The sequence below is a fragment of the Apteryx mantelli genome, chromosome 6, assembly GCF_036417845.1.
Source record: "Apteryx mantelli isolate bAptMan1 chromosome 6, bAptMan1.hap1, whole genome shotgun sequence".
Classification (NCBI taxonomy): Eukaryota; Metazoa; Chordata; class Aves; order Apterygiformes; family Apterygidae; genus Apteryx; species Apteryx mantelli.
This window is the reverse complement of record NC_089983.1, coordinates 50,362,380-50,385,528: the sequence shown is the minus strand read 5'-3', so window position 1 is coordinate 50,385,528 and position 23,149 is coordinate 50,362,380. Positions and strand designations below refer to the sequence as shown.

General features: G+C 44.4%; 1 protein-coding gene across 2 annotated transcripts in view; it reads right to left on the bottom strand.

Annotated features, from left to right (window-relative positions):
- Nucleotides 1-21,882, bottom strand: part of GPD2 (glycerol-3-phosphate dehydrogenase 2) — a 79,716-nt gene extending 57,834 nt beyond the window's left edge. For both annotated transcript variants that reach the window (XM_067299461.1, XM_067299460.1), the window contains exons 1-2: nucleotides 21,808-21,882; nucleotides 6,705-6,812 (exon numbers count right to left, since the gene is read on the bottom strand). In XM_067299461.1, the coding sequence (XP_067155562.1) occupies nucleotides 6,705-6,806 (102 nt within the window). In that variant the 5' untranslated portion in view covers nucleotides 6,807-6,812; nucleotides 21,808-21,882. The remainder of the gene's footprint in view (nucleotides 1-6,704; nucleotides 6,813-21,807) is intronic.
- Nucleotides 21,883-23,149: the final 1,267 nt, after the last annotated feature.

The window sequence follows — 23,149 nt, the reverse complement described above, 5'->3', positions numbered from 1 at the left end:
AAGGTTCTTGTCAGTCAACATCAATTTAAAACACTCCTGAAAACCTTCACACTCGCAGGAATCCCCAAACCCTACTACCAATCGTATACTCCATAATCTGTGTTACAAGAGCTATCGTTGTGGGTTCTAATGCACCTCCGACGGTTATTTTACCAATAGCATGTACAATGGGCTATAGCCAGGTATCATAATTATTTAGACAGTTCGATAAGATGCAAAACCACAGAGGCATGTTTGCTTTCTCTCTGCTTTTTGCTCCAGCTCCTTCTCTTTTCCTCAAATTCTCATTCACCTTTGCCTTTCATTCTGCACAGACCTGGACAGTGAACTTTGCTTAACTCTTTTTTCCAAGATGCAAAGGACCTATCTTGCCCACACAGCAATTGCTTGTATACAAGTGTATCTGGAAGACAAAACACCTGCGTATGTAATTCGTAAGCCTGGACATTTGACTTTAAGGAAGATAGTTAAGGTGCTTGCCAGTGAGCTAGAGAGCCATGTCGCATCCCCAGCTCTGAAGCAGACTTCACGTGACCTTGAGAGCATGGCTTGAGTTAATTAACAGTTACTTCTGAAAAAGTTACGATGCTCTGAGTTTTGCTTGGTTGAGAGGAGTGCTTTTTTACTAGTACCTAGCACTTAAAAAATAAAATAAAATAAACCAGTACTGATTTGAAATATTGTGTGAAAACAAGCAAGTGTCTACACTACTTAGACTGGGAGACCAAGGACAGAAGAACTGATGAAGGCAATCCAAAAATGAATCAAAATGGAAGTTAAGACTGAATATTGTCAGAGAGTTTAACAACAGTTATAAACAAACACTTTCCACCCAAGAAAAAGAAGTTGTTTAAACCTTGTAGCCTCTAAGGCCTAAGCATAATCCAGTCTTTTGTCCAAAGGGTAATTCAACTGATGTAAAATAGCTTCTGCCCAGATCTCCTGGAAAGGGAAAAAGTAAACTAATACAAATTCAAGTGATAAAATACTACCTTCTTACAATCCTCTAGAACAATTTGCTATTTGTCTAGGCTCCTTCCATCTACAGCTTACAATCCGCAGTAGTTGACACTGGCAAGGAACTTCTATCATTTAAGTTTTAATTTCCAAGCTTTCTTTGGATAAACTGAATTAGATGAGCTGTTCAGCTACAGAAATAGCTTTATTGCCTCTTGCACTGTTAAGCGCGAGTTACAATGCTATCGAAAGACCTTCTAAGCGCAGTCCCACGACATGACCAAGCAAGCACAACACTGCTTACCCTGCCTCTGTGCTTTAGCGCTGCTCGCTGGCATGCTGAGTTTCCCAAATACTTGCTTCTAGACCACTGCAGTTATGGAAAGCTATGTGTTAACACAAGCCACCTTCAGGTTGCAAGAACTCAAACCACTTTTCCTGGCATTGGCAATGCAAAAGGAACGTACACCTGCTACATTTAAAATAGCTTGACTGACAAAAGGTAACTCAGCTGCTTGCAAGCCATCTGCTCGCATCCACGGCTGAACAGGTTTCCTTGAGGTATCCGCCCAACCAGGGCAGCTTTTCCCCTGCCAGTTACTCGCCGGTTGCCACAAAGAGCTGTGAAACCAGCCCTTGGGGGCTACGGGTAAGAGCGATTCTTGCAACACGTCCACTGTAAATCAACAGCCAATACGGCCACGCACAGGAAGCCTAAGCTCAGCTTTGGTGGTTTATACATCCTAAGTAATTTCACTCAAAATTATTAGCTCATTCTTCAGCAGTATTACGACTGAAGCGTTTTTACTAATTCTCAATGTAAAAATTGTTTAAACCCACTGCAATCCTCAAGTAGAGGCATATGTGCTGCCAACCCAGGAGTTCAAGGAGTTGTGCAACACGCACAAGGCTAAGTCAAAACGAAAACTACAGATGAATCTTGATTAACCTCAAAACTTAATTCTCTACCTGCTCTGATACGTTTGCATATTAATATGTGGAGGCTGGCAATGTTCACCAAATGAGGTGTAAAATCTTGGCACTTCGAATAAATGCAACTTTACATAACTCCTCCGATCAATGAATGCCTCACATTTCCACCAAGTTCTGTCTCTGGCCCCCACTCCTTCCCCAGCCTCCTTGTCTCCGGCAGAGCAGGAGCGTTCCTGTCTCCCTGGGCGCTCCCCTCCGATGCAGCTCCAGAAAGCGTTTTCTTGTGGAACCGCACAGGAAAGGAGGAAGAAGCCGAGAATTCAGTAACGTTTCTTTCTGCTCCTTCCTCCTCGGCTGCACGCGCGCTTCTGCTGCCCCTGCGCTCCGGTAGAGGGGCGCCGCGGCTGCGGGAAGGAGCATCCCGTGCTCGCCCCGGGCCACAGTTTCCTCCCAAAAGGCAGGGAGGAAAAACAGGGCATGAAACGGGGGGTTCCCTTGAATACCCCAACGCTGACAACACACAGCTTTCTCAGCTGCACAGGCAAGACCACAGCAAGTGTTGCTGTTCCGCTTCCTACTCTCGCCGTTTTTTCTTCAGCAATTTGTTGCATTAAGCACGCTTTTTATTCTCTGTAATTATACAACACTATAAACAGACAACAACTGATTCTAATTTCCTAGTTTCCCTAACTACCAGATAATAGGAACAAGAATGAAATTTGAAAGACTGATCAACCAAAACATATGCAAGACCAAGCTACAAGTATATTCAAATTGAGCTGGGTACATTCAGCTTTTTTAAACTTTTTTTTAAACATATATCTCACCTCAAAAATTAGTTTTGCATTAAACTTCCAAACACACTTTCTTCAGCGAAAGAAATAAACTAATTTCAAAGAATTAAATTTAACTTCAGAAGAATATGAAAATACCAGAAAAAACAAAATTCAGAGCTGAAGAAATACTAACATCAGTTGGTTTAACTTTATTTTATTTTACTTTTAAACATTATCTACAACAAATGGTTCATAGTAAAACACAGATCAGAGTCCCAAGTGCATAGCCGCCGGTATAGCAAGAGCAGATATTAGCACACTAGCGATTGATATATAAGCACAGTGATTAGTACACTAGGAATTGATACAGATATGATTCATCTTGCTGTCAATTAAATGTGAGACTGAAGAGCTGCATACCAGGATCCCATCTGCAATAATGTGATTAGTTTGGCAGTGAACACATATGTTTACTGAAATAAGCAATTGCTGTTTATATCTACAATTTCTCAGGCAAGAGTTCTTCGAATGGCTTTGATTACACTCTTAGCAAGAAGAAATTTAGTTTGGTGGTTTGAATTCAATCATGAAGTTATAAAGTGATTTAGTAATCCATAAGCAAGCATTTTTGTTAATTTGGCTAGCGTTACTCTCCAGGTAGGTTTGCAAAGTCAAATTCATCATCTTTATTCAATAACAACAACAACAGAGAGAGAAAGAGAATTACATTTATCTGAAAGTAGTTCAGAAGGGACTAGTTGCTTCAGATGTTTGCACTACCAGCTGTAAGGAGTCCCCCAAATGCTTCCCTTTCTCTGCAGAAAGATTTTTGTTTTTAATCTAGCCATTTGCCCTCAGCAGCACAAGCCAGTAAGGCTGTACAGAATGCTCAGCCAACTTCCTTAAGGCTAATAGTTATTCAATATGAAAAAACAACTGCTGCGTGTTTATGGAAAGAGATGTTGCTTGAATTCGTGTCACTTCTGCTTGTTCCCTTACAGCATGCTATTAAGTGAATCCACCTTACTAATTCAGTAAATATCCCAGTGATCAGGTTGCTATACAGGACACAAGTGCAACATTCACCTATCAGCTTATGAATTCATTTCAACTAGAGTTCTGTCATTTCAACACATGTTCCCATCCTCCCTTTTTGCAGCAGGAACCATGTGTATCAAAAAACAACACACAATAAGGGCAATTTACTAAGCTGCTTTATGCCCACATATGTATACATGGATACATATTCTTTGGTTATATTACCTCAATTGCTGTTGCAAAAGTATGCTCCAAAATGTCAGCATATATAATGTGTGTGTGTGTACATAAAATAAATTAAAAAAAATAAAAAAACCTTTAGCTTTTCCCTTGGAATTACCCAGGACAGCCGAGTGCTTCACAGACACATCTAACGCCTGCTGAGTGAACACAGGAAGCAAAGTAAAATAGGTCAGCTATACTGTGTGTTTAAGACTATTAACCAAACGATGTCTTTAATAAAATTGAGGCTAACTGCTGCAGAAGTTTAGATTCTCTGTAACAGGGTGCCCCAAGTTGCAGGATGCTAACCATAGCACAGACATCCAGAGTCAGAGCGAGGGAGCAAATACTTCAGAACATGGGGGAAAAAAAAGTGAGCGCACTAGTTTACTTGAATTATCTTCCTGCCTTATATGATGGATCCTGTTCTCGAAATAACCACAGATTTCCTACAATGAGCAGCCAATTAGCGCACGTCTTGGGGCAACATCCTTCCCTGGCTCCGGAAGGCAAGATCTTTGCCCCAGCATGTATTTGATTGGCAGGCATTATTAAAAAGAGGACACTTGGGCTGGGGGACAGGCCCCCAGCTTAGATATGTCAACACTACAAATGGACTGTCCCCCTTTGTGTCAATCCCTCCAGTTATGTTCCACCTGCTGCCCTATATTAGGTGTTTAAGGCAGCAGCTTTAAGGGACATCACATGGGAAATGTGCAAGTTAGTACAACATGAAAACAACATGCTGTTCACTTGACAGATCCATTTGCTTATACATATGCTGGAAATTTTCACAGATCCTTTGTAAACTGATTCTACACATTACAATAGGTTCAGAAATCAGGGGACAATCGGTATTTCATTTGGACATTATGGTCAAATCCTCAAATTTTTAATCTTGCTCAGGAAATCCATAATGACAATCCAATAACGGCAGAAAATGGGGAATTTCCAAATTCTGGAATACTACATATATAACAAGTTAGTTAGGAGGACACTTATCATCCAGATCTGTTTTCCCTTCTAACTCCTTCACTTATTATTTAAGGTTCTAAACTTTGAAGTTACCATTTTGACAGTAATGAGGCCAGACTGTAAAATCTTGTGATGAAGATTCCAGAGAGAGTTAGAGGCAGTAATATCAGCTAGGTGTAAGACAGGCAGCTGAATGGGAAGCTCACTTAAAATGCTAGATTTTATTTTCTGCAACAGTATATCTGAAGCTACAAGGATCCTGGCTTATCTACTTTCCGGCTAGGTTCCCCAGGAATGAGTCATCTCATTTGCTTTACCACTATCTCAGCTGCTACTCCTCCTCCACATGAAACATCCAGAAGTTTCGAATTATCATTTATTGAGAGCAATAATACACACCTTCACCTTTCTGGAGCTAAGTGAAAACTGTCTCCCATCACTCCATTTTTCTTGAACTAAAATGGCAAGATCCACTTTCATTCCTATTTTAAGTTTGCCCAGTCTGAACAGCAGCATATAGTAAACGTATGTTAACTAAGCAGTTCGTAAAATAACAGGATAAAGAGCTGACTATATTTCTAAAGTGAGAAACAGCAAACACCACCCAAAATTAGCACCTGCTCACCCAGCTACTGAAACTGATATCATCTCAAAGGAAGAAGGAGGTGGCCTCTGAGGGATTAAGCTCTATTTCCAAACCCAAATTGAAGAAAGTAGGATCAGAGCTCTCACTACACCACCTACCTTAACTGAACAGCTCATGGAACATTGATTCCAAATACTTTTTGCCAAAGGTGAGGTGCCAACCTCAGAACTTGCATATAACTTAACATCAGAAAACATGTTCCTATACGCACAGCTATTCAGCCCAGACATAATTGTTTTACAGCTCTAAAGCACAGCACAACTGTACAAACATAACGGGTATACATTTGCTCAAAGACAGTAGTTGTTGATCAGCACCAGCTCTGCCTGAAACCAATCCATAACACTCATGTTCCTTTTACTCCTTTTCCCTTAGCTTCTGCACTGAAAAAATGGGTGGGGGCAAAGAAGCCTATTCTGATTCTACTAGGAGGAGCAGCCATGCAAAGGGAATTTATTTCCTATGACAGTACAAATCAATCCACAGACTGAAACCAGAATCTACTGCATCTCTTTCTGCCGTCACTATTTTACTTCAACAGTGTTTTTAGCATCACCCTTTACCTCTCTGTGATTTTATTTTGTCAATGTGCCCTAATTACAGGCACTCTAGACACCACTGAATTGTGTCCAGAGTGTACCCATCCAAGCAGAGACCAATGCCCACCCGAAACAGGAGCCTTTCCACTAGCTTCACTGGGGAGAGATCCCATCCTAAATCAGTTTTCAGTTTTTTCAAACATAAAGAGAGCTGCAGCAATTACTGTTTTGAAGCTGAGATTTTCAGATGTAGCGTTAGTGGTTTTACTTCAAGCTTTTAAGTTCGAAAACACTGCTCAAACTCTATTTTACTGTTTATACTTCAGTTAACACATTCCACTCCTCCTGCAACTAAGCAGAAGTTCCAGTATTATACAAAGGTCATTTTTTTAAAGTAAAAGCGTTAAATATGATTTACAAGAATCATACTTTCCTACTGCTTTAAGACCTACAGTAGTGAAACATCATTTAATGCTGTCCTCTAGATTTGCACCTACCAAATCAAGCTGAGAGGCTCTTGGCATTCCTTTCCAAACAAAACTATTTGTATAAGCCTAACATACGCTCAAACAGATTTTAAGTTTCATATTTTAATCAGAAATCGTAATTAATACTTACGTGTTTGTTTCTATACTGAGAAAATTGAGAGAGGCCAAAAACTGTTGCTATGGCACCTCCTCCAATGAGAACAGTTCCTTTTACTGCCTTCCGAAATGCCATTTTTTACTGTAAGAAAAGAAGATAAAAATTAATAGGCAGTTTCACCATGCTAGAGTCTAGACAATGTAGAATCAAGCGCTTGCAGAAACTAATGATGATGTTGTGACAAGTGCTTACAGTACTGTGGCAAAAGCAGAACAAGAACACCTTGTCATCAGTCAGAGGGTCACTAAATCCCTGTTGCAACAGAACAGCAGATCTGCCTGACAAGATCACCTTTAGTCACCCTCCCATCCCATTAAGCAATTTCTACAACCACATTTTCTCAACAGCCCTCTACCCTGCTTTCAACCCAAGAACTATGGTCCCGCTACTCACAAGCGAAGCTTGTCCTACCTAGGAATGGCACAGCAGCGATGCACTGACAGTTAGGAAATGGGTGCTTCAGAGAGAAGCAGCAGCAAAGACAGTGGATAAGACCAGGTGGCTTGAAGTCAGTGCAGAACTTTATCTAGCTCCAGAGGTATCAGACTAGCCTTATGTGGGTCAGGCAAATTCTTAAAAGACCCAGTGTCTGGATGCTGAATGAGAAATTTGCACGGAACTGACCTGAATCTTAAGCAGGCCTAACCTAATCCATCCTCCCAGCACCGGGGCAGCTCAGGCCGCGTCAGGAATAATAGGCATCAAGTTTGAACGACTTCAGTCAGTGCTCCAAGTTCTTAGGTTATGAAGACATCTTTGTCCACGGCCCAAATTCGCAAAGCAGACTCCAGACAAGAGATCTAGCATACTTAAGGCTTGAGGCAGAGTTGGCAACACATGCAGCGCCGTGCCAAAGCCGGGACGGCAGCAGATTTGCAATGCAGCAGGGCTGGCTCAGGGCCGGGAGCTGCAGGGTCTGGAGAGGCAGCTGCTCCCTGATCCCAGGGCTCTGCGCCCAGCGGGACCTGCTGCCCCTCTGGGCCAGGGTGCCACGATCCGCCACACTAGCGCTGTGCTGTCCCCACGCACAGCACAGCACCGCGTCCCTCCGAGCAGGGTCCCAGCAGGGACCGGGAGCTGACGCCTTCCCAAAGCCTTGCGAGAACACTCGGCCTTTCCGTCTCCTCCCCGAGCAGAGACCGGCACGCTGCTCTCGAGAGGCGGCCACCCAGCCCCGAGAAGCTCCGTCACGTCACCGTGCCCCGCTCTCAGCGGCAGGCCGGGTGAGCTTAGCATCCTCCTTCTGAGACTACTGCGGATTTTACATTAAATAAATCAGATCAGATTGTAAAGTAGTACTGCAATTCTTAACAAAAAAGCTATATGCTGCCAAAAGTAAACTTGAGTTACAACTGAAGAGTTATTTCTTTGGTCTCGTAAATGCGATTAAACATGAAACACTGTACATTACTATGCGTCTGTACATACTTGACCCTTTTTTCCTGTTAGTTCTTTCAGCTAGCATAACTTAAAAAAAGACAAACATGTAAAACACAAGCCAAATCAGAATACTTCATTTTCAGATAGTATCATTCTTAACTCAGTCAACCTGATTTTAGTCATCGAGGAACCATACAAGGATTTTAAACTGGTCTTATGCTTCATGTGTGTTTCAAGGCTCAAAAAAATACCAACCGAGCTGTTACTGTAAAGTTTTGGGACATGTAGAGGTCATTGCATTATCAAATATTAAAAAAAAAAAAAAAAAAAAAAAAAAAAAAAAAAAATCCTGCCAGTAAGACTTACAAATTAATGTGCTTTGTTTGCAGCACATTCAATGAAGGAAAAAAAAACAAAAAAACAAAACAAAGAAATCAGAAGACACCCACCACAGTTACTGTATGCGAAAGCTTTCCGAGACCTGTAGCTTGATAAAGGTTTTTCTGAACAGTAGCATGTACTAATGAGCAGCAGGTTTGCTTTTAAAGGTTCCTATCGGCAGTGAGAGCCGTCTTGATGCATGCAGACTATCACGTTTTCCATTTACTTTGTAGTTCAGTCTCAGAAAGGACCTACTTCATCTTTACTTTATATCACAACAGGGAGGAGTAAAAGGGAAAGGCCAGAAGGAGGAGGGGAAAAGGAAAGCGGAAGGCCGGCCTCAGAAGCTGGCAGCCGGCTCTGGAAGCGGGAACGGCAGGCGTGCCGAGGAGAGGCCGCGGAGCTCGCAGCCCCTGCAGGTGTCCTGCCCGCGGCAGCCCGGTGCCAGGCCCGGCCATGCACCACCGTGCCCAAACAAAACCTGCCACCCTACAGCCCCCATCCGTTCGTAGGGACAGCTTCTGCAGAATCGCCTCCGCGTATCCAGAAATAGCTAGGGATACACGTGAAGGCGCAACGCAAGATAAAGTTCAAAACTTCACAAAATTAAAGCATGCAGCTGGAAAGCTTACGCTGCCATCACCACGCTTTTATAATCCCCTAGGAAATAAGACAATTCCACCTCAGTGCATACACCGTCTCTAGCTGCACAAAACATATGGTGGTGGCGAGTACATGCACATTATCCAAGCACTCTGCATACCATCTATTTCTACCATAAGTTTTCTTCAAATCACTGGGAGTAATAGCTAAGCCTTCTGACTGCAGACTAGCGGCAATCTTCAAGCAGTTTCCTGCACCTTACGCAGCAGGAATGAAATCACTTCAAATAAGACTATGAAACTCTAGCTTGTAAATGCTTGTTCTGGGAACACAGTATGCTCTAGAATCCAAGTGAATTAAAAAGAGCAAATTAGCATCTTCCAACAAGTCAGACCACATATCTGAAAAACTACTGGCCTTCAAGAAAACACCTGGAAGCATATCTCGGCAATGTCTTCATCAAGTTCAGTGACAAAGGGTGATCTCAAACACAAGTCCCTGCTTGTTCCAATTCAACTGAACTCCTCAATAGTTCATTAACAAGCTAATTGAGAATATAGCCCAGCAGCTGATATTAGATGGCAACGGCAGTCCAACGTGCTCCTGAGTGCCCGCACCTTCCCCTGAACAAAAAAGCACTCTCCAATTTACAGGATTGAACACAAGTCTGGAGACCGGCAGCCTAAAGAAGAGAGCAACAGAAAGCACAGCTGCTTATAGCCCGGCTCCCGGCTCACCCCCTTCAGCTTGGGGGACACACCGAGCCATCACCTCACCTGTACACCAGGACCAGGAAAGCAGTCTGACATACAGCTCCCACGAGTAGGAAAACGCCGCGCTGAAACCCACAGTGGATCTTCGCATGGTCAGGGAATCAACCCAGAGCCCATGAAGAACACGTCATATGTGTTTTAACAGTTTGAAAACAGAGGAGGTAAAACAGAATGTGTCAGACAAACACGTTTTAAGTCAACATTGCAATAAATGGAAAAGAAAAATTGAGATCAGGCAAGGAGACCTGAACATTTTTAATTATTAGAGTCAAAAGAATGGCTCATATATGGCCTTACTAAAATACTTCTCTTCCAGTACATATGTTATATCTCTGGGTACAGTTGAATCAGGGTTATTCTGGAGTTAAACTCAGCTTTAAAAACAAAAACAAGTGTTGCTTAACTGTACTCAGAAGCTAGGACTCATTGGAAAAGGTCATTATATATAATAAGCAAATGCATTATTTGTTGAAACTTCATTTTGAAGACAGGGCACATATCAGAGTTACACCATTATATTTTCATTCAGTAGGACTGAAGATAGTGCAGCATAAGGGATACAAGCTCAGTATACAACTGACTAAAAATCTCAATGATTGTTTCCTACACTAGTTCACTTTAAGAATCCAGTTTCCAAGACAACTTTGAAATTCATTTTAGTTTTGTTCTTAAAATGAGGAAGCCATGATCTTAGTACTGTATGTTTTAATAAACCATTTTAACATACATTTTCTCAATACTTTTGAAAAAAAATCCAGGATTTTAAAATTGAAGAAATAGTGTAGCTAAGTCTTTTATTCAGCTGACCTTTACGCATCTTTAGTTATGGGTTAAACAAATCTTGGTGCATCAGCCTAGATCTAAAGCTTTTCTCCTTATGAATCACACAAACATCATTGCATATATGAAGAAAATAAAGTACAAATTCAAAGAGTTGTTCAGCAGATATTTTAAGTTGTGCATAACAATGCTGCATGAACTTAAGACACACACGCACAAAATAAGCTGTACACTCACTAGACTTACGAGTTGCCTGAATGGCCTAGGGCTGTTCTCCCAACAAACTGGGAGGGATGCTATTCCTCAGATGATACCTGTTACCGTTCACATGAGCATGCTCTAGCTAAGAATTAAAAAAAAAGTTGTGATTGGGCCAGTGCCAGAGAATAAGATAATAACTAATATTACACCTGTTCCTGTCCAAAGAGGGCTACATCTAATCTGTTTCCATCTCCTTTGCTGCATCTGCAAGCAGCAGGCACTGACCCGAAGTCTCCTGCTGTCCATCCTTCCCGACGTTTCGGTTGCAGAAGCTGACCCATGCCACTTCCCTCGGGCCTCCTATCAGGTAGCAGCAACCTCAGATGCTAACTTACCTAGCTTTGGCTTTACAGGGCGTATTTCAAAATAACCCTACAGCGGCATATCACTTGTACCGACAGGCAACCTGTTCTTATAATACCATAACTTCTCATTCATTCATTAACTAAAAAACAAACACTCGCTTTCCCAGGCAGTAGTATTGGTTTCGTAAAAAGCACGATACATGCTTTGATCCAAAAAGCTTTGGAGCATCTCTGCCACCAGCTCTAACACAATACAGCTGACTCCACACCTATAGAGGCAAACAGCTTTTATTTAACAGTTTTCTACACAAAATCTGTTAGGAGCCCTACAAAGCCCACTGCCAGTTACTTGCAGTAAACATTCCTCTGTATGTATTAATAAAGGACAGCCGGACTTCAGAAGTTAGAAGATTATCAAATTCAAGTGAAAGCTCCTACCCAGAACTGGTTTCTTGACAATTTGGGATGAGACACGTACAATCTCCAGAACGCCGTCTATCATACCATGATCTTTCAACCTACTAACCTCTTCCACCTTCGGGCTTCCACTAACGAGACTCGTTACCCTGCAGACACCAGTGCGCGTAAAGCGGCACGGGCAGAAGCCCGCGGCGCTCCACCGATCCCCGAGGAGGCCGACGCGCAGGCGCGGGAAGGTCGGCCTTGGGGAGCCGCGCCGGCTGCTGCCTGCCGGCCGCTCGTTTCCCTCCGGAGCCGGCGCTCGTGCCCATGGCAGTATGTGCTGGGTGCGGATAACGGGGCAACCCGCTCACCACCAGCGGCTTGCGTTTACCTGCAGACCAGGATGGGAAGCGCTGCGGTTCGGAAGCTGCTCAAAAGCAGCAAAGGCACCGGTCTCGGAGGAGGATCAGACTGCAGCGGTATCCACTTCTGCTGTCCAAGTTTACCGCTCTTAGAGCATAAATCCGGTTGCCCAAGCACTGTTACAGCGTGATCAGATTGCTCCATAGCTCCCTCCCACAAACAAGCCCTATTTTTCAGCGTGCATAGGGCATGCAGGGAGCTATGACAAGCCTTCCTGCTAACGCAAGCTGGTTACAGCAACTCAGCGCTGCAAACAGTCAGGTTCATGTCCTGCAACAGTGAAGCACGGTGCTGTATCTGCATAGGGCATGTTTGACCATTATTCCAGTGTTGGTATATTATACCATTCTTGCTGCAGATACAGCTATCCTAGGCACATCAAAATGAAATTAGATATGCCACTACGAATAACTTTGCCACAATAATTTCATTACGCAAGATAACAACTTTAAGAAACTTGCATGCTTAGCGTCCCTCGTACAGCCAGAGTTTTAGTCCTAACAGTAAGCAGCCAATAAAGGCCCATCCTCTACTCGCCTGACAGTGTGGTACTTGTATTATTAGCTCTACTTTGTATCATTAGCTCTACTCGCGGAGCTGATAGCCAGATTATATGCAATTCTTCAGAGAAAAGAACACTCCCAGGAGACCAGCTGTTCAAATTGCCACATAAATCTTGTTCATCATCGGTGAGAAAAGCTTATTCAAGAGACAGAAAGGAAAATACAGCTTAACACGAGCCACTCCAATGTAAAGCTAGACAGGCATTCAAACCTACAAACAATGCTTTTTAACCCAAAATGTCACAGCTTCATCCTGTGAACCCATTAGGCCGTGTTTGTGAATTACCAGTAGATGTATTGGGATTAGGCCGAATTGAACTAGGGGTATTAGCTGGTACTCCAGATAAGTCAGCTGGAGACACACAGCTGATGGGGACACTGTATCCACGTGGCAGGATGTTGTGCTCCGCTCCAAGGCTCTATCCGCAGGTTTCCCAGAGTGCGGGCCCATTAGAGCATACCGCAACTTTCCTCCCCCCCCAAATGCCCAGGTTTCTGTTCAAAAGAAACCACAATGCATGTGGAAAATGGCATGCAAGTGTCTCCTCTGGACAGGACGACAGCTTAAACACTGCCAAGTCAGGACACGGCCGAGGCATGAGTGCACCCCAGCCCAGACACAACCAAAAAAAAAAAAAATTAAAAGTTCTTTGCATGTGTACTATGAAAGAAATACTTCCAATTTCTTCCTCAAGTTATGTCCCAGAATAGCTGCTGAAGGCTACTGTGAGCACAGAACAGGATAAACCAGAGAACAGAAGATGACAGTTTTGCAAAGCTGCTGAAATGAGAAAGAATGTAGTCCGCATAGTTACAACGGAAGATTGTTCATGGAGCACTATGTGCACAAAGAAGAGATTAGACTAAAAAAAAAAACCAAAAAAAAAAAACCTGTTGCAAGTTATAGAATAAGACTTGATACTCTGCCAAGCTTGGGATCAATTACTTGGAAATGATGGAAATACAATAGAATTTTATATTAATAGAAATTATAATAGCAAACAGCACCAGAAGTAATGCAGTAAGACATGTTATCTCTCCATAATGCAAATATTTTGAGTAATTTTTAAAAACGGCTCAACCAGCGTCAAGCTGCACTTAGAACATTCAAACACTACACACCGGAAATCACCAGGTTTTCAGTAAGCTGTAGCCTTTGTTTCAGAACAGGCTATTAATGGCACACCTTAGACCTATGCCCTCGAATCGAGTCGACTGAAGTCCCTGACAGGCTTGGGAACGAGCTCAAACGGGAGCGGGGAGCTCCTTGCTGTCGCGGGAGCAGCAAGTGGCATACCACTAAGAGTGTGTATTGCATACGGCATGATCTGTCCAAAAGAGTTAAGTAACCCACAGGAAACGTTTCTCAGAGAGCCAGCTGGATATCAATAGTCACAGGACAGCAGTTCAAACTTCTGGCTACTAAGAGGTCTGTGATAAGAAACATGCTTTAAACTTCAAAGGAAACCCCATGGGGAAAGAGAGAGCTCGTCTACACGGAATGGAAATTACACAAGAGATTCATCATCAGGATGAATTCATGCTTTTAACTTTCAATTTCCAAAATTAAAGAAGTTTACACAAACTGCCTCCACACGAGGCGCCAGTCCCTTCTGCCTTGCGCTTCCCGACCGGTAACCCAGAGTCGCGCTGACCTTGATCCGAACAAGCATGCTTTCCCCACGCGGCAATCGCTTCCCTCGGCGGCTCCCACTCCAGAGCACGGGGCTAGCGACGCAAGATCCAGCCCCAGCGAGCTCTGCGCGTCCGAACCTTGGACACGGACTCTGAATCTTCTACATCACGGCCAAGTGCTCCACTTACTATTTATCTATTAGAGACAAAGTTCTTTCACTTCACTTTCTCCTCCATATTTAGAAAAAACAGAGTGCAGCTTCCATTCTGTTTTTCTTGAAGAAGCGATTTCAACACCCACCTTCAGTAGATGTTTCTGAATGCTAAACCCCATATGAAAAAGTTTGCCTCCCTGCAGTTCTCCATAGGGCGATATAAACCCTAGAAATGACTTGTCTTCATGATTTCCCACAGGGCACAGCCCAGATAGTGTCAAGACAGCATGCCTGGTTTTGGGGATCTTATTTTGAAGCATCCAACTCCGTGCAGCCCGAGACAACACACAGTATCTATGCAAGCTCCTACTCTCGCTCAGGGTGGCGAGGTGACTGGAAATAAGTGTTGCAATAGTCAGTATTTCTGTACCCAAGTACTTTTCTTATTTTTAAGATATTGGGCTGGATCTCAGAAGTGCATAGCCAAAGTTGGGAGAAGAAGGAGAGGAAGCGAGGAGGGGAGGGGGAACGAAGAAAAATTCAGACGCAATCTCACAAGTTAGAGATCAAAGAAAGACGACTACTTTAGCAAAAATGAAGAGACAGATGGATACAAACTGTAAAGCTTAGCAATAAGTGTGTGACGCCCTGTATGCTGCCATCAGACATGGTGTATGAGACGCAAAACCTGTTAAATTAAGAGAAGTAATCCAATCTGTTATGCTGTATATTTAAGTGCTTTATGAGGCCATTACCATGGAATCTGGGTGCTTCACATTCCATTTTAAATGAACACATCTAATAAAGTGACTCACTGAATGGAAGACTCAAAAATAGAAAACTTATAATCATCACCACTACAGTTTGCATAACTTGCCATTGGCACAGTACTGTTGTCCAATTTAATGTTTTCCTTTCTTCCCCAAAGCTTTTCAGGTGAGTTGAATGATGAAAGCCCCAGACCAGCAGCCCTCCAGGCCGAGCAGAGGAGCGGAGGCAGCTGAAAACTCCCACTACAGCCGACGTCGCGACCCTCCGCTCCCTGTCCGTTCAGCTTTCGATCCTTCTTGCAGGATTGCTCGTAAAGGTGGCCACTGCGACGGGGAGTTCAACAGTAGCGAGACAGCCCACAGTTATGATTCTTCCTGTGGGTTACTTAATAAGAGTTTAAAGCAGCACAATTCTGAAAGCACATTACTGACAGCTTGCAGGTTGAATCAAGGCAGAAAATAGCCAAAACCAGAGTAAAAAAAGGAATGGGTGTAATCAGAAAATAATCACATTAATTCCCCTTCTCATAGCACGATCATCCACGGGCTTTCATATAGCCGTTTTTGTTTGTTTTCCAAAAGGCTATGTCAGACCAGACTAACTGAAGTAAGCATTTTAGAAGCAAGTGATTAAAGCTTAAATCAAACAAAACTAAAGATACTTCCTCTGCAACACTCCTAACAGTTGCCAAGGATATCTGTCCTCAGTTTATATGGGTCTGTAATCTCCCAGGTTCTGCCATGCTATTGGTAAATTAAGTAACAAAGACGCACACAAAAAAAAAGGAAACAAAAAAGAAACACATTTTCAACAGCAACCAAAACTTGCTATCTATCTTACCAGGGGAAGCATGACTTCTAAGTATAATTAGCATAAGCCATATCTATAAGTGAAATCACGCATCATGGGAGAGCTCCAGCAGGTACAAAACGCCGACACACCACCAAAAGAGCGCATCCTCCAGATCCCCTCAAAGCCTCCGATGGCTACTTCAGGTTCTTAAACACAAGTTACAGCACTTTAATTAAACTAGTCACACAAGATGTTATGAGGATGATCCTTCCCACGCTCCACTACAGGCAACCAGCTTGGGTATCGTGCCCAAAAGCAGTTGCATTGCATGCCATGCATGACAAGAACAAAAAAGAAAAAAGCAAGTACAGTCACACCATCCTCATTCCTCCTCGTGGTCCCCACTGCTTTAAACTACTTAATTTACTTTGTGTACACAGGTGACAGATCCTCCCACCACGCATTAGCTGATGTCCCAACTGCTTTAAGCTGCATCCGACAACAAGCAAACTTTCTAGGCTTCTCTTCCCATTGTCTATTTATATTTTTTGAACCTAACATATGCACATCTAAACCTGTCTTACAGACAATGAAGAAAAGAATTCTTATTTACAAACATTTCTTGGGATTTCAGCTACTAATAATCTTGCCAAAAAAGCAGTAAGTTTCAGAGGATGAGGCAATACTTACTGACAATAATGGCTATAGTTCCAAGCACTGCACTTCTGAATTAACAGGAATGCAAAGAAACTCTGAGGTCATCATGCATTTTGGGCTTCTTCCCCATCACACAATCATCATAATATATTTATTAAGTTCTTTCATTAAACTACTTAAACTCCTTCCAGTCCTACTGAAAGATTTCTTCAAAACCTACCGTCCAAGGAGCGGGAAACCTAATCTCTGGCCTAAATAGTGACTGAATTTATGCAGGATGATTTTCATACCCTTTTGTTCTTGTGCCAACATTGTCTTTCAGCTTAAATAGTTCAAACAGGCATTCTCACTCTCTGTATTAGTGGGGGTTAATACCAACCGTAAATCCCCTGCACCCACAGGCAATACAGACTTACAAATACTCTGTAAACTAATCACTGTAATTAGAAAGAAGTATTCTTCACAGAGCCAGTTATTTTATAACTGTTCACCCTTATTTCTGATACTCACTCTCTGCATATATCTAATACAAATATTTAATTAGACAGACATCAATTCAGCTTGATCTTAATACCGAATGCTTTAACAAAAAAACCCTACAGTTATTTTTTCTAGCCAAATACTAAAGGAGGAAGCTTTAGAAAACAGTGTTTTGCTTATTACAAGACTGGACATAGACCTGCATATACCTACAAACAGGTACCTCCCTAAAGATAGCTGCAAATTAGGCAATTACTTAGGTGTGTCAAGGAAGTAGTCTGATTTCCTACACCGGAGCATAGGTTGAGAGGTCTGATGAGTACACGCAAATCTAATCCAATAGGAGGGGCATGCGTTCAGTAACATTTTGAAATCACAATTAATGCCCAGTTTGAGCCACACACAAAAAGCACACGCAAAGCAAGCAAAAAAGGTCACCATCCATGAGTCCATAGCCAGCCAGCAGAGGAACAATAAACCAGGCCTCACCACTGCTATCATCAGCTCAGAACTTCAGGGCAGGCTCATCTGGCGTTTTGAAACCCCACTAAGACAAAGTTGAGATATGCCCTTGCAAACCTATTTCAAGCAAAGTTATTTAGTTATGAAGTATCTTTATAATAGAAAATGCTGTGCTACTGGAGAAAAGTTTTAGTTTAAAATTGTTTTTCATTACATAATACTGTTTTCTAAAGCAATGGTTTTTGGAAAAAATAGGCTACATCTACATTAGCAAGATGTGTGGCACAACAGGAGCGGGTGCCTAGAGCAAAACAGCTGGTGCTGAGAACACAGCCTCCGTGATGTACACTTTTTGCACTGCTCACCTCCACCTAGCTCCAGGCTGGTCCCACAAACGCCCCTGAAGCAGTTAAAGCATAGGAGATGCACTCCAAAAGGGCACCTTCCAGTCTAGCTTCATCCAAAAGGAGTCCTCCTCACATGCTCAAAAGACACTCCACAACAAATCAAGGCATAGAATGAGGAGATGATCAGGAAATAAAGATCAAAAATGTGCTTTTGAAGCTAACTAAAGCACTAGGTTAATGATCCCATAGTAATCTGTAGAGATCCAAATCAGAACCTCAGTTACATCCAGTGGCACAGGGCATACTGCAGTTACTTTTTCTTTAAGATTAGTATTTAGGCACTAGAGCGGGACATGCCCCAGTACTCCGCTAGAAAAGAGGACCACATAGGATTTCTTTGGAGTCAAAACTACAGTTCTCTTTTTCCTCTCCAAATGAAAAAGCAGTACTGGGAGATAAGTTCAAAATATTTCCTGGACACCTCTTTCAGCTGTTACATTTGCCAATAGTTAAAAAACTACTTTTTGCTACTTTAATTTTTTGTTGGTCTTTCATTTAGCTGATACTGGTTCAGTCCTCCTTCTTTAAAGGATGGTACCCCACTTTTGTCTGATCTGCTTCAGAGTTTTTTTTCCTATCCTAATTTTTATTTCATGTTTATCTACTTCTTTCCCAAAGCTTATGTTTACTGTTTAGTGGTCTCTCACTCTTCTGAGAGCTTCCAGCAAGGGAAGCAACAAGCATGCACCCAGAGAAGTCACTGGCACAGTTATTTTTTACTTTCTGAAGAACAGCTCCTGCAATCCTGTTCCCATGAATGAACCCCCATTAACTTCAGTGACACACTCACACAGACAAAAACTAATCCCTGGAAGAATGCAGACTCAAGAAATAATAGTTCTTAACTAAAGTAGACTATCAGACCCCTATTTTATATAAAGTGTAAAACAGGTCCACATATTTTAGAAGAGCTAAGATAATTCTTGAAATCCTGTTTTGCCAGCATTTAAGCAACCACCATAACACTGCACCTGACAAGAGTAAACTGTTGCTTATCAGAGCTACTTGCAACTTATTTATTTTGAAGCCACCAAGACCTTTACACACAGAAGTAGAAAGCAACAGTTCCAGCTTGTGGAAAAAGCACATTTTTTAATATTTGCTAAAGCTTGCAGACACTTGTGTGAGCACAAACTAGGTAGCTGAAAGGAACTCGTATGCCATTTTCATTTTGCACTAATGTTGTTTGAACCTATGACATCTATCCAGCTTTCTAAACTTAGCAACAGAATAGGAGATAGTAGATAGATAGTAGATAGATGGCAATGGACCACTAAAGAAAAATAGTACATTATGTTTATCAAAAAAAAAAAAAAAAAAAAGCCTAGTTCAAAGTTATTACTACTGTGCTCCTGTGCTTGCATACATGTCCACATACAACTGAGCAAAGCAAAGTGTATATCCACAGGTAGCACGACCAAAAGAACACTATAAATTAGATGCAAGGTGTGTGTATAATAATACACATGCACATTTCTGCCTGTTAGAAGATAGTATCTAATGCTAGGTTAAAAAAAAATTGGTAAATGTCTATTTTTTTTTAATTATTAGCTTTTCAGCTTATTGCCATTATGAAAAGGCCTATAATGGCTTTGACTTAACTGTCAAACCTTGAAGACTTTGAAATATCAGATCAAGTAGTTACCAACTAATTCTCAGTCACTGCTCCTCCACACTAAGCATTTCTGAGAAACTGTACCTATAAATAAGTGAGAAAAAGGAGAGGTCTGATAACTGCAATTAAAAATACACCATGCTACTAACAGCTGCATCTCCAACCCCATTTCTTATCCATGGTTACAGGATTATCTTACAAAGGGACTTCAGAGTCTTCAGGCTAACGTCAGAGTACTTACAATTGAGCAAACCTCTGATGTAGAGAAACTTTCAGGGTGGAAACCCCAACAGAGTAGCAGCAATGGTTCAAAATGAGCTCACTACAGAAAAAGACTGCAAATACAGAAAATGAAAATGAGATATTCAAAGAAGTATAATCATGACCCAAGAACCACTAGAAGATAAATCCAAGAGTTTGTAGCGGTAACAGATTCAGAAGTAGAAAAGCAGTCTAAGTTTTCAGGGCAAAGTAGTCCTTGCTTCTACAGCTGTCCATTTTGTTTGTTTGTTTGTTTTAAAAGGTAAAAGTAGGCTGCAACCGGCAAGCTTGGAGATGCGCGTTCCTGCTACAGCTCCTCCTGCCAATTTAATACCTCTGCCCCTTGAGAAAGCTCACGGAAGTTGTAGCAGGCACTGGTCATTAAAGAAAGGTCTGCTTACAGCACTGAAGGGACATTAAGAAGTGCAGCAAGGACCCGGGCAGCAATGAAAAAATGCTATTACTTCTTCCCCTCTGTCGCTCACCCCCAAAAGCGGAGAAAACAGACCTCCCAGTTCTTGGCAGAGCAGGAGGTGGAAAAGAGATTGCTTTCCATCCATCTTTATTGCCAACTCATACTAAATGGTAAATTCAGCAGGTAGTAAATCTGGACACGTTCAAACTCAATGTCTTCACACACACACTTTTTCATGTAGCAATGGCCTTACATATATTTACCAAAGTGATTGGTTAGAAGAGAAAAACCCAAAGAAGTTTAGCAGTTACTTATTACACAGAAATACCCTCACCCCAAAGGGATCCCATGAAAGCGTACAACACAAATTAGAAATAATTTTTTGTTTTCCAGAGTTCATCAGCATTACTGCAGCTATGTTATGCCCAGCATTTATAGTAACAGCACTTAAATGCTGTTTATCTAATAATATAGGAAACTCAATATTCCACTAGCTCTATTAGTTAAAGAAAACTCAGTGAATGGATTCTGTAAAAAGAGTAATTGTTATAAATACAGGCCTACACACATGCAAATAACTATGCAGATACAGACACTGATTTGGGGGCTATACCTCCATTTATTAGGAAATTCTCAGGGTGCTTAGCCACTGAGCAGGGCGAGGACATACAGAAAGCCAGGATACCCCCAAGGACTTTATACTACTTCCATAATGTAGCCACACGCTGAGTTTTTTTCCCTTCATTCCTCCCATTTTCCCTGACTTCCAAAAAAAAAAAAAAAAAAAAGAGGGAGGGAGTGGGTAGCCCTCGGCAGAATTGAGACTTTCCTGAATAACCCTTTTGCTCTTACCGTGCTTTCTAAAAGCAAAAATTTGGGGAGAGAGCAGCACAGCAGCGATGCGCTCGCTGTAAATTTGTAATAGAGCAATTGTGAAGCTGTAACAAGCGGGTCCCCGAGGCTGGGACGCCGGCGCCTCCTGCGGAGCAGCAGCAGCCCCGTGGAACCCCTCCTGCTCGGGGGTCCCGGTGCTCGGGGGTCCCGGCGACCCGCCTCGGCGCGGGCGGTGACCGGCCGCCGCCCGGGTTCCGCCGCCTCCGGCCGAGCGCCCGGACCCGCCGGCACTTTGCTCTCGAACGGCCGGGTTTTAGGCTTAAATTAAAAACGGGATTAATTCCTCGAGTTAATAAAAAAGACAACTTACTCCAGGAGCGGGGGAGACGCGGCCTCGCCCCTCGCGCGCCGCAGCCGCCGGTAGGGGCCGAGCCGCAGCCGCGGAAGCCTCCGCACCGCCCCCGGCTCGGCCCGGCCCGGCCTCCCGCCGCGGGGGGCAGCGCCCCACCGGCCCGGCCCGCCCGGCGCGGCCTCCCGCGACCGCGGCAGCCGGGGGAGGCCGCGCCGCGGCGGAAGGCGGGAGGAAGGAGGCATGGCGGGCCGCCGGCTCCCCCGCAGGGCAGGCGCTAGGCCCCGCCGCCGCCGCCCGGCCTGCCTGCCTGCTCGCCGCCGCCGCCCCCGCCGCGCCGCGCTGCCCCCGCCGCCGCCCCCGGCCCCTTACCGCGCTGTGGCGGCGGCCGCCGCGCCGGCTCGCCGCAGGCGGGAAGCTGAGGGGAGCGGCGCCCTGCTCCGGCGAGCGGGAGAGAGCGCGCTCTGCCCCGGATCGCCTCACGCCGCCGCCGCCTCCCGCCACGCCGCGCCGCGCCCTGCCCGCCCCGGGCCATATTTGGGCGCGCCCCGGGGCCGCGCCCGGGGGCGACCTGCTGCCCGCTTGCCCCCGGGGCGACCTGCTGCCCGCTTGCCTCGGGGGGACCTGGTGCCCACCCGCTGTGGGTCCAGCCCTGGCCCCGGGGGAGGCCTGGTGCCCACCTGCCCCGGGGGAGACCTGGTGCCCGCTTGCCCCCTGCTGCCCACTTGCCTCGGGGGAGACCTGGTGCCCACCTGCCTGGGGGAGGCCTGGTGCCCCCTTGCCTCGGGGGAAACCTGGTGCCCACCCGCCCTGGGTCCAGCCCCGGCCCCGGGGGAGGCCTGGTGCCCGCCCAGCTGGGGGAGGCCGCCTGCAGCCCAGCAGGGCCGCCGGGCCTCGCCCTCACCCTCACCCAGCCCCAGTCCTGGCCCCGCCGGCTGGAGGGGGCTGTTGGACCCCTTAGTTTGGTGAGGTCAAAGCACCCAGTGCCAGGGACGGATTCAAGCCAGGAGCGCCCGTCGTCCCCCTCCCGCCGAGACCGCTGACCCCCGGCAGCGGGGAGCCGAGCGGCGGTGGGAGTCGCCGTGCGCCCTCCCGCCACGTTTCCTTGGCGCCTCCGCGGAAGCGGGGGGCACCCCTCTTCACGCGGGCTGGTGGCGGTTTTGCTTTGCTGACACGGGCGCCCCAGGAATTCGGTTTCTATCCTTTACGCCGCCGTGGTAGGTGGCATGTCGTTGGTCTGCTCGGTTTATAAGCAGTGCGTACCACGCTCCCGCATCGCAGGGTCATGACGGACGTTGCGCTGCTTCAGACGAAGACCTAACTGAAGTGCGAAACCCCCTGGCAGCCTGATCCATCCTACCTGCCTCAGACACTGCAGTCTCATCTTGGAAGTCTTCAGCTCCTTGATGCCTTGGATCCCCATGCTCTAGTTTCTTGGGGTAGTCTGGCCTTGCCTTTGAACCAGGAAAAGCCATTCGACTGAATATATCATCTCTGTCTCCTAGGAATTCTTCTGATGCTTAGCTCTGGTCACAGACAGGTTCCCTCTAAATTACAAAGCCATTTAATGGAGAACAGATCTATCACGTTATATTAATGTCCATTTATCTGCCACAGATCCTCCCCTACTTGTCTGCTAGATTAAATTGCAGTCCAGAGATTCTCACTATTTGTGGCCAGAGAGAGGACCTTTCCAACGTGTCTCCTGATTTGT